The sequence below is a fragment of the Perca flavescens genome, chromosome 20, assembly GCF_004354835.1.
Source record: "Perca flavescens isolate YP-PL-M2 chromosome 20, PFLA_1.0, whole genome shotgun sequence".
NCBI lineage: Eukaryota > Metazoa > Chordata > Actinopteri > Perciformes > Percidae > Perca > Perca flavescens.
In genome coordinates, this window is record NC_041350.1 from 20580633 (window position 1) to 20599289 (window position 18657).

The window sequence follows — 18657 nt, forward strand, 5'->3', positions numbered from 1 at the left end:
AAACCATCTAAAGAAGAGAAAGAAGTCAAGAAACTTCTCAAAGAAGAGAAAGAAGTCAAGAAACCTCTCAAAGAAGAGAAAGAAGTCAAGAAACCATCTAAGGAAGAGGAAGAAGTCAAGATACCATCTAAAGAAGAGAAAGAAATCAGGGAATCATCTAAAGAAGAGAAAGAAGACAAGAAACCATCTAAAAAAGAGAGAGAAGACAAGAAACCATCTAAAGAAGAGAAAGAAGTCAAGAAACCTCTCAAAGAAGAGAAAGAAGACAAGAAACCATCTAAAGAAGACAAGAAACCATCTAAAGAAGAGAAAGAAGTCAAGAAACCTCTCAAAGAAGAGAAAGAAGTCAAGAAACCATCTAAAGAAGAGAAAGAAGTCAAGAAACCTCTCAAAGAACAGAAGGTAGTCAAGAAATATCTCAAAGAAGAGAAAGAAGAAAAAGAAGAGAAGTCAATCAAAGAGGAGATGAAAGCACCCAAAGAAGGGGTAGATTTGATACCATCTAAGGAAGAGAAAAAACTGAAAAAGCCTCAAGAGGAGAAAGCAGAAAAAGAGATGAGGCCTAACGAACTGAAGGAAAAGACATCTTTTATGGAAAGGAAAGAAGTGACGAAACCCTCTAAGGACACGAAGGAAGAAAGGGAGCCACAAAAGGAAGAGAAAGAACTTAAGAAACCTACAAAAGAAAAGGAGGAAAAAGAGGTTAAGAAACCATCTGAAGAGAAGAAAGACGGAAAGCCTTCAAAGAAAGGGATAGAAGACAAGAGGCCTTCAATGGAAGAGAAAGAAGAGAAAAGGCCTTCCGTGAAGGAAAAAGAAGTTAGGAAGCCCTCTAAAGAAGAGACAGAAACTAAGAAGGCCCCTGTCCAGGAAAAGGAAGTCAAAAAGCCTATAAAGAAGCCGTCTGTGGAGGAAAAACCTCACAAAAAAGAGAAGAGAGAAGAGAAAGAACCAACAAAGCCTAAAGAGGCCGAAGAAGTTAAAAAGCCTCACAAAGAAGAGAAAGCCATAATAAAGCAAACAAAAGAAGAACCAGAGAAGATCTCCAAAGAGAAGAAACAACCAGCTAGGTCTTCCAAAGAGGTGGAAGAAAAGGAAAAGCAAGGAAGACCTTCCAAAGAAAGGGCCGTACCAAAGAAGCCCTCAAAAGAAAAACAAGAGCCAGAGAAACCTTCTAAAGATGAAAAAGAACCGACACAACTGTCTAGAAAGGAAGAAAAAGAAGTTTTAGAGAAACCCTCCAAAGACAAGACAGTGGTCAAGATGATTCCAAAAAAAGACAAGGAACCAACAATTTCTAAGGAAGAAACAATACCAACAAAGCCTTCTAAGGACAAAGAACCTGCCAAGAAGAGAGATACTAAGACAGGTAGGCATAGGCCAGCAAAGCAGCGTTTTTAGTAATCACACAAAAAATGGATCCATTGAATAATCTGTTAACAATAGTAAGAGCCTACAGCCATGCCACCAGCTCTGTGAGGCTCTACACAGGATGCTTTGAGTGAAAGGCTAAAATGCTCACCAGGACAATGATGTCATGTTGATGTTTATCAGGTAATCTTCCCCATGTTAACCTTCTTAGTTTAGTGTGTTAGCATGCTAACAGGTGCTAATAAGCACTGAACACAAAGTATAACTGAGGCTGATTGGAATTGAATTAGTTTTTACAGGTATTTGTAGAGGGGCGTAGATGGCCTGACTGGAGTCTAAAGAGGGCTATATATAATTTATGTAAAACTGCTTCATAAGCTTTGCCTTTTTATTTCAGACACTGGACCCATAAAACCTGTAAAGAGGATTAAAGTAGTCAAGAAGGGGGTTGCACCTGTCTTAAAGGAACATCTTAATGTAACAAAAGCAGGTGAATAAATGTAGCATAATCTTTCTGCTGTTCATTTCAGCTGATGAACCCAAGAAGGCAGTAAAGGTGGAGAAAGCTGTGAAAAATCAGATAGTTCCTGTCCTGAAACAGGGACACATGAACGTTACAAAAACAGGTAAGTAACCGGCCACAGGGCTCTACCCTATCATCAAATATTTTATTTTGCCTAATACCTTTTGTGAATATGGAGAAGTTTCTTTCTTCTCAGTACAAGTTATAGTGGGATACACGTTCCTTAAAACTGCATTCACGTTCTGCCACAAAATGTATGGAAAGGGTGCAGAATTTATTTCAACATTTTAGTGTCTCAAATTAAATTAGTTTGAGGACTTAAAAATGGTGCAAGAACCCTGACGTTTTTGTTTTAGAAGCTGAGCTTCTCAAGGGGAAGAAGGCCGAGCCAGGTTTGTTTTTCCTCTGTATCTTAATTTATTTCATAATGTTTTTGTTTTTCTTTTAATTTGAATATCATTGTATTTTTCAACTGTAGTTCACGTTGTGGTTTCTCACTTAACTGTATATATTAGAATTAATAGGGCCATGTATTTTTTCCAGCACCTGTTATCAAAGTAAAACCTAGAGCTGCTGAAAAGAAAAAAGGTATGCGGCAGAAGTGTGTTTCTGTAGTGATTTAGTAGCTATTACCTTAACATGTGGCTGCTGATTAAATGCTCAAAACATAGTCTTAAGTATAATTTCAAGGACATGCTGATTTTGGCGATGCATGTTTTTCCAACTGCTTTATTTTTTGGATTGGGACTAAAATAATGTCATGAAGATAGAAAATCAATCTGACAAATTGAATTTGACCATCTTTTAACAGTGCGTTGTCCTTGTTTCATAGAAGAAGAATTAGCATAGAGTATCATTACATGTTTAATGTAAATAACTGTAAGATGAGCTAATGAATTATACTTTTGAATATTCCCCAATAATAGAGGTTCCTGATGTCCCTGAAGCCAAACCAGAAGCTGCAAAGAAAGGTAAGAGCATGCTTTTAATATTATTTAAGTAAATTAAATCTGAATCTGTTATTTAGCAGTTTAGATGCTCAGTAACCTAAAAACGTATCAAGAATTAAACTCTAGTTAGATGTTATGCACATGCATATTTTCAACTTACATAAAAAGTTACATATTAAAAGAAAGTGTGACATAATACAAACTGATCTTTATACAAACCTAAAACTTAAGAGCTTTTTGATATCATCATTTTCCATCAGTGGCAGCTCCAAAGGAGCGCAAGAAGGAACTAAAGGAGCAAATCAAAGCTAAACCTGTAAAACCAGGTAATACAAAGCCATCCATAGAGCCATACAGGGAGCATGGCTAAAAAATACTGTTATTGTTTTTTTGACAATACAATATTTGTAAAAGCATAAGAAGTGCTTACTCATAGAAGCTCACAAAGACAGGCCCGACCGGAGCCTAAAGAAGGCTAAATAGATTGATACGTTTCTTTTGTTTAATGCAGGGTATTATTCTTTCCTCTGTTTAATTATGTGAAACTGTTCATTCAGCTTTGCCTTTTTATTTCAGACGCTGGACCCAAAAAGGCTGTAAAGAGGATTAAAGTAGTCAAGAAGGAGGTTGCGTCTGTTCTGAAGGAACATTTTAATGTGACAAAAGAAGGTGAGATAATAAAGCATGTAGAAAAACAGACCACAGTGACGTTTTATCCTTGTGGTTAGTATTTGATGAATTTTGCAGTGACACAGCTTACACCCAGTTATTTAAATAGAACGAAAGAAATTAAAAACAGAGACTGCCGAAAATTACATTATTGGTCACTTGATCAAATAGCTTAAAACAACCTATGTTTACATGTCTCTATTAGTTTTCAACAAAAATCAAATTGGAATCACAATATATTAACAGTATTTGATATGTTTCAGCTACTTGGAAAAATACAGCAGGCTTTACCAGCAATACAATGCTGTGTAAAAAAAAAAGTGAAATAGAAACTGAACATGTTGCATAATCTTTCTGCTGTTCATTTCAGCTGATGAACCCAAGAAAGCAGTAAAGGTGGAGAAAGCTGTGAAAAAGCAGATAGTTCCTCTCCTGAAAAAGGAGCACATGAATGTTATAAAAACAGGTAAGTAACCGGCCACACTCTTTGTCACCATCATGTGAACTTTAAGCTCCATTGTGTAATCATAATCAAAAAAACTTGAAAAAGTATCAATCCGACATAGAAGTGACAGATTGAATTCCACCAACCATTATATGTTTATTGTGAACCTAAAATAGGATGATGAATTATATTTTTTAATATTCTCCAATAATAGAAGTTCCTGAAGTTTCTAAGGTGAAAGCCAAAACAGAACATGCAAAGAAAGGTATGAGCATGCTATTAATCCTTTGTGTCCATTGTCAATTACCGTAATTTGTAAAAGTAATATGAATCTGATGGTTTTTTTAATGCTGTTTAGATGTTAGATATCTCATTTAAAGGTGCTGTAGGTAGGATTGGGAAGATCCAGGACTTAGGATTCTTTTTTTAATTACCTGCTTCATGTAGTTCTCCTGGAACATAGGGTCGGTTTCAGCAAATATGACCCAAAATTAGTTTTGTAAGTCTTACCTACTGCACCTTTAATCTGACCACTCAAGAATGAATGTTTGCTGACACATAATCATGTTAGAACACATAGTTATCATATAACTATCTATATATATATATATATATATATATATATATATATATATACTGTTTATATAATACCATAATTTTTCACCAGTGGCAGTTCACAAGGAGCCAAAGAAGGAACAAAAGGAAAAGATCGAAGCTAAACCCGCCAAACCAGGTAATGCAAAGTCGCGTTGATGCCGAAGTCTCGAATCTAAAAAATAAATAAAGCTGAACCACTGGAAATCCTTCATCAACAACTTTATATTATCCATCCCATTTATATCAATGAGGGTAGGCTAAATAACAGAATTCGGCAAAATGTGATTGTTGTCTTTTCACGCACCGATTGCAGGGAATTTAAATCAAAAGCAATATACCAAAGTGACCAGAGCATCAGTTTAAAATGCAGATGTTTTTGATGTAAAATTTTACTAACTGTGTGCACTCTTTTGTGACACAGAAGTTCCAAAGGAAAAGACCAAAGCGGCTCCTGCTAAGAAAGGTAACACACATAATAAGTTTATGAGTTACTAAAAATGTTTTCATCACCAAAGAGCAACATGATTATTTCACAATAAAAATAAAACTATCCTGCTGTAAGAAACATTGTGCCATTGACACACAGAAGCTGTTGTTCCAAAAGAAAAGGCCAAACCAGTCATCTTGAAAAAAGGTAAGATAGGAGCACGTTATATTACTATAGAAAATAATAAACTAATGTGGAACTGCAAATTTGATTTTATTCCCAAATTTCTGCTGACAGAACAAGAGGACACTCCCAAAAATGTCTCTCTGGTTAAACAGCGAGTCAAAATAGTGCCTATGAAAAAAGGTACATTATTTGGATTTGTGTTTTTATTTTTGGTTGCAGATTCTTGCATGTTTTAGTGAATTGAGTCAGTGATCCTAAGCATACACCCATTGTTTTGATTTTAGAAGTCAAGGCACCCAAAGAGAAAGTAAAGGTGGTCTCTGCAAAGACAGGTATAGCACATTTTAAATATAAATATAAAACATATAAATATAAGGTCAAAATATTCATGACCCCCAAGGGGATTTGGTTTTGCATAACAAACTAGGTAATTTTGTAATGTAATGTGATATGTTTCCTTTAGCATCCGAGGATTCAAAACAGAAGCTTAAACTAGCTCTAACAAAGAGAGGTGAGATATACTTTTGTATTTAGCTTTATCGTTCCAATGTGTCATCTTATTTTCTGGAATGACGAATCTAAAATCTCTTTACACAGAACCTGCTCCACTCAAGACAAAACCAGCCCCTTTTGTCAAAGGTAAGGACACTAAACCACATTTATTTTTCCACGTTTAAATTTAAAGCAATTGATTTTCTCACTCATTAATTCTTTCCCACAGAAGCAGAAGTACCACAAAAAAATGTCTCAATAACAAAGGAGAAGGTGAAGGTTGTGCCACTGAAGAAAGGTACATCTTTTATTTACACTAGCTTTAATATGTTTCATGTGCTCACCACTACAGTATGTCTTTTAAGTGCTAACTGCTTGACATCAATTGATGAGTTTTGCATTTTAGAAATAACAAAGCTATTCTATTTTTTATTCAACTGTATGTATTAGCACACTAATACTGTAGGCTTATGTGATCTTTCATAGTGCTTGTAACTCCATAAGAGAAAGTAGAGCCAGCACCAACAAAAATAGTTGCAGCAGTGATTAAACTAGTTTTACCCACCAAATATCATCCATATTCATATCATACCAAATATACTGTACATGATATGTAAATATATTTTTTATTTTGACTGTGTACTTCAAACAATGCTTAAATTGTCAGTGTGTAGATAAACTGCAGTTGTAAATGAGCTATATTCACATGGACACAAAGAGCTGTAAACAGACAATTGAACTGATATTTTTGTGATTATTGTTTGCTTTAGGAGCTGAGGTTCTCATGGAAAAGAAGGCCAAGCCAGTCACTTTCTCAAAAGGTTTGTATTGTGTTTTTTTTTTCATTTATTCTTTTATTTTTAATCAGGTTGCAGATTTGCAATAGTTTCTTTTTGGTTTCTTACGTAATGGTATACATTAGAATTATTGTGGCCGTGTATTTTCTCTAGCACCTGTTATCAAAGCAAAACCTAGATCTGCTGAAAAGAAGAAAGGTATGAGTAGCTATTAAAATATGGCTGCTAATGAAATGCTCATACAGACTTCATGTTTTATTGCTGCATGATAATGACGCAGCTTAAAACAGCAATGTTGAAAATATTATCGTGAATTACATTTCAAAAATGTTGAGGAAACTACCCCAAATTTGTTGTTACATAGTGTTGTCATGTTCATGTTTAAACTTGACTTGAAACTGGATATGCCTTACTGTAAGATGACAAATCTGTTTCAATGAATTGGGATTACCTGAAAAAGAGCCAAAGAACTTGAAATTTTGCATGTTTTTCACACAGCAGAGATGGCATGCTTTATCTAAGCTGCTTTGCGTAGGTGTGAAAAGTGGCTTGAAAAAGGCGTGTAGCATTTTAGATAGAGTTATTGTGACATTTCCCCTTGTTTATTTTAATGCAGAAGCTGTTGTGAAAGAAAAGGCAAAAGTCTCAAAGAAAGGTGCTGATTAGTTGTACTTTCTGTCTAATAGAATATAGTGTGGGTGCATTGTCCACAATTTCAAGAAATATGATAGAGTTTCAGTACATCATCTGTCACTTATCAAACAGCAAGAATCATCACGCCACGTTTTTTTTTCTTTTTCTGTAGAACCTGAGGCCAAGCCAGTTCTTGCCAAAAAAGGTAATGCAGATACAATCCATGTTTATTTGGCAAATGTTAACTATTCTTAACACAAATCTTCAATGTTTTTACACACAGCACCTGAGGTTGCAAAGGAGAAGCCTAAGCCAGCTCATGAGACGAGAGGTAAATATTTGATTAAAGCAACAAAAAAGTCAGAGGCAAGACATCATATATATATTTAAAAAAAGAATCATAATCTAATTATTTTTTCTTCATTTGAATTAGCTCCTTCTAAAACAGAGGCTGAAACAAAGAAGGAAAAGGTCAAATCCCTTCTAAAGACGAAAGGTAGCCGGCCACTGCCATCTGCCTGCAGATCATCTAGTTTTATATAATCAGAAGCTAATTACCATATTGTTACTTCAGCAACTATAACCAAACTAGATAACAAAGCTACTTACTGAGTATCCGCATTACATTACTTACATTCTTATTTACTCAGAGCCCAAAGTGCCAGAGGACAAAGTCAAACCAGCTCGTGAAAAAGGTACAAAATCAACATTCTTCATTGTTATGTTTGGTGGCAAATACATTAACTGAATAGAAAACAAATCAGCTCTTTGTGTCAGTTTGGCAACTTCCTTTAACGTGCTGTAATTATTTACTAAGCATTGTCAATAATAAACGTTTATTAATATGAACATTTTCTCCCAGCATTGTTGAGGAAAAAGGCCAAACCAGTCCATGTAAAGAAAGGTACATTAGTGGTGCTTCAGTAGGAGTAATCCATATAACCAGTGTGTGATTGTGCTTAAAGTGATCAAGTCACAAAATACAAGTCATTGTATTCTGTAGAAAAAGCTCTGATTGGGATGCTCAGAAGAGAAACAAGCATTTTGCCTATGAGATCAACAATGAATTTAGAGAGTGATTTCTCTGCTGCAGCTTCATAGGCAAACAGCGGTTTCTATACAGTGATCCTGAGAAACACTGTATGCTTCTTTAGGCAGGTGTAGTTGGTAGATCTGCAAAGCACTGCATACACAGATTGTGTTACTCTTTTATAGCTCACCTCTTACTTTCTAAAAGATAGACAATAAAGAGCTAAGATGCTAAAGCAAAGGCTATCCACCAAGCATTAACAATGTGTTGTAAATGTTGAAATGTCTGGAACGTATCTGGACGCTTCATGCCCTTTGTTCTACAGCGGAATCTTGGATCATTGTATTTGCAGATAAGCCCCCAAAAAAGGTCCAAATTAATATTTCTCTGCTCGACAGCGATGAAGTGTCTAACACTAATTACAGCTTTTTAGGTGTAGATTGCTTATGCTCTGCAAGCTGATTTAAGCTTTTAAAAATTAAATTTTGTTGTGGTAAGGCTGTAGCTCCAACTGCAATATGCATTGTTGGAAAATTTGCTAATTATTGCTTCCGCTCTCAAGTTCTGTGTCCCGATTGGCAGAGTCCGACCTTAGTTTTACTTTTGCAGAAGTGGAGACTCCTAAAGAAAAGGACAAACTTGCTGCAGTGAAAAAAGGTACAGTGTTTGTACACATACTCTGACCTCTGGTCGATCCCATCTGTGTGGAGTTTGCATGTTCTTCCAGACTTTCTTTTCTTTTCTTTTCTATTCTTCAACATACTATACTATGACTTTTTTTATCACTTTTTTCAACATAAAATTCTATGACTGTTTTAGACATAGTTTATTTGTTTGGATGGTGGCTCTGTGGTTAACACTGCTACCAGTCAGTAGGCCCTGCAGACTCTGACCCCTGGTTTGATCCCCAGTCAGGCCTGGGCTTTTGTGTGTAGAGTTGATGTTCTTCCAGACTTTTTTCGACATGCTATACTATGACTTTTTTCCTACCTTTTTTCGACACACTATACAATAACTTGTTCGACATGCTATACTATGACTTTTTGATCACTTTTTTCGACATACTATAGTATGACTTTTTTACATGCTATACTATGCTTTTTACTACTTCTCTACTCTATGAATAGTCCCAAGAGTAGAGATGTTGGGGTAGAGGGTAGTTCATGGCACATAAGGCCCGTCAGACACCGCCTACCAAGAGTCTGGGTCTGCCGAGGTTTCTTCCTAAAAGGGAGTTTTTCCTTGCCACTGTCGCAATAGCCACTGCTAATGCTTGCTCTTGAGGGAATTATAAATTATAGAGTGTGATCTAGACCTACTCTATCTGTAAAGTGTCTCGAGATAACTCTGTTATGATTTGATACTATAAATAAAATTGAATTGAATTGAATTGAATAAGGTGAATGCTGATTTTAAGAACACAATGGTTGTGGGTTGAAGTGTGATGAATTTTAAGGTCTAACAGTGAACATGAAGATGTCAAAAACACAAGGAGAACTGACTTAAGAGTAAAGCAGCTGGGCTAAAGGGTAGTTCATGGCACATAATGCAAAAGCTGGTTTAGGGTTCAGGATATGGGGGAGAGGTTAAATAGACTTTTTTCGACATGCTTTACTATGACTTTGTCGGTGTGCTTTTTTATCACTGCTTTTGGACTTGTTTTTTACTTTTTCGAGATACTATACTATGACTTTTTTCGACATGCTTTACTATGACTTTTTCGACATACTATAGATGACTTTTTTTGACATTCTATACAATGACTTTTTTCGACATACTATACTATGACTTTTTTGACATGCTGTACTATGACTTTTTCCAACATGTGCCTCGGGAAGGAACTTTTTTTTGTGGAACGTGTACGTTCAAAAGTTGTTTTGGTCGTGCAAGAGAAAGCTCAGATTGAACAGGTAGTCTAGCTAGCTGTCTCAATTTACCCTGCAGAGATTTGAGGAGCAGTTAACCACAGTCCTCAGAAATCGACCAGATTTTGCAATTTCAACACAAAGAAAGCAGAAGGAAATGGACATCAGTAAAAAGAAATGCATCCGTCGGAATTTCCTGTGGCACCCGAGGTGTAATGTTGTGGAAATGGACTACCTATACCATGACTCCGCACTTTTCCCCAGACCAAAAAGATTACAATTACAGACAGTAATATCAACACCTAGTAAATGCATTGCCTACAGAATGTAGAACAGTGTTAATGCTGAAAAGCTAAATTGCTAAAGCTAATATTCTGGCTTATATGCATAAGAAGAAAGCGAAGTAGTGAGAATAGTTGGAAAAGTGGTTTTAATTAGTACAAATTTCATTGAAATGTAAAATAACACCTATAATATATGAGACAACAGTAGGATATTTTATGGTTTTCTGAAAAGCTCTCTGTATTTTTTACAAAGAGGGCTAAATCTTTGACAAGGGCTGTCAATGGAGGAATGCTGAATCCGCATTCACACAATAACCCAACATTACAATTCATTCATATTAATAATATATACAATATATCGTGTGTATTTGTGTATTTATAATAACAACAATAATACATTTATTATTAATTATATATATATATGAGTGTGTGTGTGTGTGTGTGTGTGTGTGTGTGTGTGTGTGTCCTGATTGCGTTTACTCTTGTACTTAGAGCTGTCTACTTGTGATCCGATCACTCAGGATTTTAATACCAGATCAAAACGGGGCCTCTTTCTCTCCATATCTATATATTTATATGTCCTTCTCTGTCAATATATCTGTCTGCTGTAATGAAATAGTGGCACAGATAGGCAAAGCGTTTGAACCCCTATCATTTCTTACTCTTTATTTCACATACTTCATCCCTTTCCCACTTGTTAAGCTATTTATACTGCCTTAGCTGCAATCTTGATTCTTAAGAAACGTTGTGACCAGACAATTTACAATACACCTGCTACTGTAGACCGGAATTATTCATGGGCAAAAATAACCTTTTTTTTCTATCTTTTTTTGAAAAACCAGATGAGAAAAAGGCAGCCAAAGAAGAGAAAGCTAGAGGTACAGTGTGCAATCAACATTGACTTAATCCAAAATGAGTAAAATCAGCTGAATGTCTATGTGAAATCTTTGACTAGTTATTAATTAATCTTATTAATCTTGCGTTGCTATTTACAGAGGACAGAGTTCTTAAAGAGATACAGGAGCCAGCAAAGAAAGGTATAATTGTTTGTTAAACAGCTAAAATCTGAGTGTTCAAACTTTATTTACACGCAAATAAATGCTCTTTTTGTTGTAGGAAAACCTGCTGAGAAGAAAGTCGCCAAGGAGAAGAAAATAAAAGGTATTTTATAGCGAAGCTCCAATTTTGGGTAATATTACACTGTATTGTTTATGGTTAACACCGTGTTCTTATTTTGATAGCAGAGCCTTCTGTATCAGACAGCTTTCAAATGGAAGGTAAGTACAAATTCCCCTCTCAGAACCGAAATATCGCACAAGTGTGCAAATTGCATGCTCCGTCTTCTGTCTGGATGCCAGAGAGAGGCGAGGAGCGCACTGCACTGTACTGTTGTATATTATACTGTCCTCCACAGAAGAGCTGCCCTACTTCCAGTGTTTCTTTGTGGACGAGGATGAGGCCCAGTTTCCTTTCTACGCCTTCTCACCGCTACAAATTTGAAGCTTCAGTCTGAATCCAGTCTGAGGTTTACAATTTAGTCAATTTTACTGATAATGACACGGTCACGTCACGCCCTGCACTGCTGAAACACAGCATGCTGTCCACTGATGGTCTTCAAGAGAAAACCCTGGACAGCAGAGGATAAGGGGTGATTTTATGTGATGGACCGACTTTATTTTACTTCCAGATTTGGTTGAGCTCTAATACCAAATACATGCAGCTTGTGTCATTCCTTTCCATTTTTTTTATTATTTTATTGTTTTGAAAGGTGGATATAATCAAAATGATGGAACAATATCGTATATTACCTCTGTGGATCATTCATTTGGATCCTCACAGCAACACATTTTTTAAGAAGGAACATAATGTTGTAAACGGACTACAAACATGGCCACAATTGCTGATTCAAGGCGGACGAGGGTTCAGTTCTCACATTTACTTGAAAAGTGGTTTGTACAGTAATAGTACTTACATTTTTATGCACCGTCATCTGTGTAATTTTACATTTTCCTTCACTGCATTGTAGTTGGCAATTTTTCTAATGCTGAACTTCCTGCTATTAAAAGCCCTTGAACGAACAATTGAGCATTTATAGTGTTTGTGCATAATTCCATTATTCTTGCTATTGTTTCAGTCATTTAAAGGAAACCTTGTTCCTCACAAATATTCCTCTATCTAAAGAAAAGAAAGTTTTTTTTTCTGTTTCTTTGTACTATGTCTGTTATGTGTAAAAAGGAATGACCACGCACTGTATATGAGAGCTCCCAAAAGAACACTACCTTTAAAGTCTTATAAATGGCTGACATGTGCACCAGCTCCTCATTTTGACATTGTTGCTAAAAAAAAAGCATTGCCTGCACTGTCAGAATGAGGTTTGAGTTCATATTTACTTTTTCTACCATCAAGTATTAGATTTATTCTAAAACTGGACGACATGTTGGAAAAGTTATTTTTCCAGCTGCTAACTCTGTTCCGATTCTTTTACTTAAGGCATTTGAATGTGATGCTACTTGTTTTAGTCAATGAGAGGGCGAGTATAAGTCTTTTCTTGCACTGTTATCAAAGATGATTTACAAGTTGGAACATTAAAAGTAGGGCACATGTGATGGATTTTTTTTTTTGTCAATCAAAAAGGATGTGGCTAACAGCGATTTCTTGATAGACCAAAAACACAACGTCACTAACTTTGGTCAGTGGCTGTTTGTCTGTGTGCATAACGTAGAAACATGATATATTTTAGCAACCTTTTGAACAGGTTCTTAACATATATACCATGATATTGATGCATTACCTCTTTTATTTTATTACATCTTATCAACTATATATACAAAAAAGTTACCGGATTCATACAGATTATGAATATCCTGTGCATGTGATGTACAGTGTGGATTACATGATTTCAGATTGATTTTTAAGTCACGTATTTGAAATCTGATAGAAGAATGATAGAAGATAATGACAAGTGAGCTGCACGAATCAGCTTGTCTAATTTGACAACTTGAATGTGGTTGTTAACATGATCATGTCAAAGTTATTTATCACATGGAAATGAAACATTTATCTCTTTGGTCAGATCTGCACAGCGTTTGATTACACTCTAAATTGATGCAGATGGTGTCACACGTTTGGGCAGCCGATTTCAGATGTAAACTTATGCAAACTTATTTTACAGCTTGTACCAGCTGTTGTTTACAAATGGCTTTTTACATTACGCTCCATATGCTGCTTAGAAGACAGTTAATTCAGCTTGTGGCATTACTCCCAAGTCTACTGAAAAGTAAATCCACTTATCATTTTTATATTAGAATAATAAAAACACTCGGTTACACTTTACTTGAAGGTATCTACATAAGAGTGACATGACACTGGCATGAACGTGTCATAAACATTATAAACAAGTCACAAACGTTTATGACATAACACTTCTTTTAGTAAGCGTCATTCGGTTTTTGTCATGACAAGTTATGGTTAGGGTTAGAGTTAGGGTTAGGGTTCATGTGTCATGACTGTGTCATGACAGTGTCATGTGTTCATGACAGCGTCATGTCACTCTTATGTAGCTACCTTCAAGTAAAGTGTTACCAAACAGTCTTTATTAGTCCGGTGCATAAGACCCTCTGCAGCCCACAGTGAGCTCAGGCTCCAGTAACTCCTGGAGTTTTATAGGGTGATGCTCCACTATTGCTGATGTAGTAGGTGTACAGTAGGTTTTGTTTTCCATAATGACAGTGCACTGTCTTTGAATATTTATTTTTTGAGTTATTGGATTTTATTAAAGATGTGGTTGCCAGTATAACAAAGTATGTTTTGATTCATGGTGACAAAACATGAATATTTGTTTCAATTGTTATAACTGAATTGTATCTAAAGACTCCCTTTAACCAGGTAAACATGTGCAATACATACTTTTTTTTGAATATCTCAGTGATCAACACACTGTAGGTTTGTCTGTTAGTCCTTGAATGAAATGTGCATGATGTGTGTGTTTTTTGTTTTATGCTCACAAATGTTTTTGTGATATCTTTTCCCAACTTTGAGAATGGCAACATTAAATACTTGAACTATGAATCATAACTGACATTTGTCTTTCAGTGATGTTGCTAACATGTACAAGTACCTAACCATTAATCTTTAAAATAATCTCATTGTATATAGTTCAATAAATGAAGAAAAAAACAAACATTGTATCCCCTGAACCATTACTACTAAAACAGTTCTTTAGCTGCAGTTAAATCACATTATCATTTATCAATTTAACACATGCTTGTGAATAGTAACAATTTGACATTAACACATAGCAACTCAAGTGTTTCTTTTGTAAGTCTTGTCTTGCTGTAAATGTGCCAACCACAACATTGTGATGGCAATATTTTGTGGTCAGTGTAGTCTCAATGTTAATGTTAAAACTAAGTAGATAAAAAATAAAGCACGAAACAAAACCAAAAAAAGTAACTATTGACATATAATATTTATGCATATACATTTTATACAGTTTTGCATGTGGGAGCAGGTTCTTCAGTCCAGATATTTTAATTATCTATATCATCATCTGTGATGAAGGTTGCCTAATGATGAGGTTATGATAACTCCAAGGTATTATTTTTCCATGAATAGCTGATATTGACAAATTTTCTTGCCCTTTTTATTGTTTTTGATTCCAACATATTAGCATATGTTCGCATAAGTGCCAGGGCTCTTTAAAAATACAGAGTCGAACATTCTCCCAGTGCAACCCCACCCACCTAAGAAACCCCACCCACCTAAGAAATGGATTGACTAGCCACCAACCAAACTGTATAATATTTTGACTATTTAAAGATTTAGATTTTATTTATACATATTATTCAGTTAGGCCATTTTCTGTGAATTTTATCTCTCAAAATTTTAATTTAAAGCCATCTCTAATCTACTCTGCCAGGAATATAATTGTAGTGGAGAGTACAAAACCCATTTATTTTAATTTAACATTTAATTGTTTTGCCTATAAACAGCCATATTTTAAGATTATGTGCCTAAACATTTTTAGAGTCTGTCTTAAAACCCTAACATGTGTAATATGTGTGTTATCATAGAACATGCATTTATTTAATGTTTATTTGTAGAGGGACAAGTATGTAGCATAAATCTATGCCACACACCACAGCATTCATAGCCTAAGCTAATTTGCAATGTCTGTCCCTAGATGGGCCTAAATTACATAAAATGTAACAACAAATATGTAAAAAACAGTACAAAACATAAACTATACTATAATAATTGTATATAATTTAACTTTTAAATGAAATGAGGAGCTTCAATAGAAGCTACAGTCCTGATGAATGTGTTTGAATGGGAAACAGTCAAAGTAAAACAAACTGTAGGGGCTATACAGTTGATGGTCAGCTCTTCACGCTATATGTCCCTAATGAGGCCAGAGAGAGGCCACTACTGGCCAGTTTACACCGCTGACACAGTTTCCATACAAAGAGAAAACGCCCTCTGCTTTCCTGGGAAGCGTACTGAGAACACAAGATGCTACAATAAACGTTTAGCTCTCACTGTTTCTCCAACATGGAATGTGATAATTGCTCCTTTCTACCTTTTCAGTGTGATTGTGCTGCTGTTAATTTTTTTCACATAAACCCGCCGGAACAACTTGTAACTGTTTTCACCCCTAAATACTTATGCAAATGATTTTGCCTGGTTTTGTGAGAAGAGAGGCACTTTTTGGCATACTGTAACTGGAGCATAAAGACCGATTTTGATTGAAATTAATTCAGTGAGCAACAGCCAAATGAGTTCCACTCCAGTTACCGTGGATTCTTTGTGTCACATGCTATTCAGAGGTGGCCAAAAACTTGGCAGCTTGTGCATTGAGACGAGAAGAATGGCCACTTGTAGTCAGTGTTCAGTAGGCTAGACACAGCTCACAGGGCAGGACAGGGAGGCTTTAGCTTGGCTTCTTAAAATGTGAGAAAGATAGAGGATTGATGAGGGAATTTTAAAATGAACACAAGCTTTAAAACAGACTGGTCTTGTAAAGAATATCAGTTGGAGATCACAAAGGTTTACTGACAGACTCTGATATTAGACCTTGAACTAACTGTGGGATATTGGATTGTTACAAACTGTCCATATCCGGCTCAGTGTCCTTCCGTATCTTATCTTGCCTGCCTGTCATCTGTCATGCCAGCAGCAGCATTCAATCTCGGTTGGTTCAAACACCATCGAATGATGCCTCTACGTAATGACACCACAACTAAAACCGGATTATTAAGCGAGTGACATCAGCACCCCCACCCCCTCCCGCTCCTAGTCATCTCTGACCATCTGGGGGTTACTTGAGGACATTACTTCCCATGAGTTCACTGCTCACACAGGCTGCTGCTGCACGGTCGGCTCTGGCCTTCACCATCACCCTGCAGCTGTCACCTGGAACCGACCCATCACAGGGAAAGCACTGTTCCCACAACTTAAGTTGACATATTTGAAAAGAAATGTAGGACTGCATTCAAAGTAACATGAAATAAACAATACCCTATATAAAAAAGAGAGCTCTGCTAAGATAAAGTGGTACTGATGGAGCTCTTGTGATCTAAATACCAACAAAAAAATGGTGTCAGAGACATCAGGAAGGTTTAGTCAAGCAGTTTATTTTTCCCTTTTTCACATGTGATACACAGAATGAAATAGTTTTAGGCCCTTCACAGTCTGAACTTCTTAGAAAAGATCTTACAAAAGAATTCCTAAAATATTTATCTCACGTGACAATTGCATATCACTGCATACTGTTACAAACATCCAAAAATACAAACTTGATTGCAGTGCAGGGATGATTTGCACATTCAAGTGGATGGTAAAGTTAGGCTTTCTCATATGTGCGGACTGCCTCGACTCCCTCAAAAGTCAAAGTCTGTGAGGCAGAGAAAAAAGAAAAACAAGACAGACTGTATTACATGATGCTAGTTAACATTTAGCTGTGATTTTAATGCATGGTGTAGAAATGTTTTGGGTCATATGTCATCAGAAATTACACCATTGCAAAGGCGGGGTAAGTTTATTTGTACAGCACATTTAGACAACAGGGCAATTCAAAGTAGGGCTGCACAATTACTCACAATTTTTATCGAAATCGCATTATGGACTAGGGGGGGCGCAATATTTGTTAAAGGTAAAATATGTGTCAAACCGTTCTGAATGAAGTATTGTGGTGCTGCAGAGACGTTGTATCCTACACATCCTATCCTACAGACTAAAGAAAACATATTTGTTTGGTACAGATCCTCGCATAAATCACACTATAATCATTTCAAGTTTTAAATTTGAATATTTTTCAATGAAAATGAGAATGATACACAAATGATCCATCCAATATCGTGAATCATATCGCAATCGCAATATCAATCGAAATAATCGCACTAAGACATTTTCCTCATATCGAACAGCCATAATTCAAAGTGCTTTACATAAGCACTTTATAATGCAAATGGACCCATGAACTGATAAATGTTCCCACAATGACAAGTACAAAAAGATTTCTCTTCCCTTGTCACTGTAGGGGTTGTAGGTGTTATTTAATCTTACCGCCACCAGCTTCCCATCCTTGATTTCTCTGACAAATTTGGTCTCCTTGCCGTCCCACTTCTGCACTTGCACAAGTTTATCTCCTTCCATGGTGAAGGTAGACTGCAAGCACAAGCACATATCATTTAAGGTCAATCTACAGCCAGAGCACAGTGATTATCCAAGGATGTTTTATTCATCTTACTTTGACATGCCGGTCATCAGCTGTGGTCTCATCAAACTCCTCTCCAAGTTTGGAAGAGATCTCAGTGTTTCTGAAGGTGCTCAGGGTTTTTATCACCACTTTGTCCCCATCCTGGCTGATCACTACTGTCGGTTTGGTGACATTGCCCACTTGTCTCGTGGCAAAACCAACACCTGTTGAAAAAAAAAAGTGTCTTTAGAAATCTATAAGCAAAAATAAACAATTTATATCCTAGTAACACAACATTGCCCACACTACAATTAGCTCCTTATTTCAAGGAGAAAATAAATGATCTTACCAAGTGCCTTCATGTATTCATCAAAGTTCTGACTGTCGATCAGTTTCCATGTAGCACAGAAAGCATCAACCATTTTTGCAGAAATTATTGGTCCAGTTCAGTTTCAAACTGTCAAACAGTGTCCGTTCTCCGTGCAGTAAATCCTACAGCGTGTCTGCCTGAGAAGTTAATACTGTGACAGAAGGCGGGGACTCGAGCATCAGCGGGAAAGCTGATTGGATTTTCCAGACGCTCAGTGGGCTGTTATTGGTCATCACAAAATGTTCGGTGGTATGTTCGGTTGACATGTTGTAACTTGAATGGTAACAATTAACTGTACTGTAGTGTCTCCCTGAGAAACATG

General features: G+C 36.2%; 2 protein-coding genes across 2 annotated transcripts; one reads left to right on the plus strand and one right to left on the minus strand.

Annotated features, from left to right (window-relative positions):
• The first annotated feature begins 375 nt into the window (after positions 1-375).
• LOC114546355 (muscle M-line assembly protein unc-89) lies at positions 376-13306 on the plus strand. Its single transcript, XM_028565077.1, has 31 exons — positions 376-1369; positions 1902-1997; positions 2251-2286; positions 2438-2482; positions 2821-2865; positions 3105-3170; positions 3421-3513; positions 3884-3979; positions 4173-4223; positions 4626-4691; positions 4977-5018; positions 5142-5189; positions 5280-5348; positions 5453-5500; positions 5632-5679; positions 5766-5807; positions 5890-5958; positions 6431-6481; positions 6611-6655; positions 7074-7112; positions 7263-7295; positions 7374-7421; positions 7524-7586; positions 7741-7785; positions 7953-7994; positions 8730-8777; positions 11112-11147; positions 11265-11306; positions 11386-11430; positions 11511-11546; positions 11684-13306. The coding sequence occupies exons 1-31, from the start codon at positions 466-468 to the stop codon at positions 11767-11769; spliced, it is 2523 nt and encodes an 840-aa protein (XP_028420878.1). The 5' UTR covers positions 376-465; the 3' UTR covers positions 11770-13306.
• A 3574-nt stretch (positions 13307-16880) lies between these two features.
• Positions 16881-18492, minus strand: fabp7a (fatty acid binding protein 7, brain, a). Its single transcript, XM_028565079.1, has 4 exons — positions 18315-18492; positions 18017-18189; positions 17833-17934; positions 16881-17161 (listed from the first exon to the last, which is right to left on the minus strand). The coding sequence occupies exons 1-4, from the start codon at positions 18385-18387 to the stop codon at positions 17111-17113; spliced, it is 399 nt and encodes a 132-aa protein (XP_028420880.1). The 5' UTR covers positions 18388-18492; the 3' UTR covers positions 16881-17110.
• Positions 18493-18657: the final 165 nt, after the last annotated feature.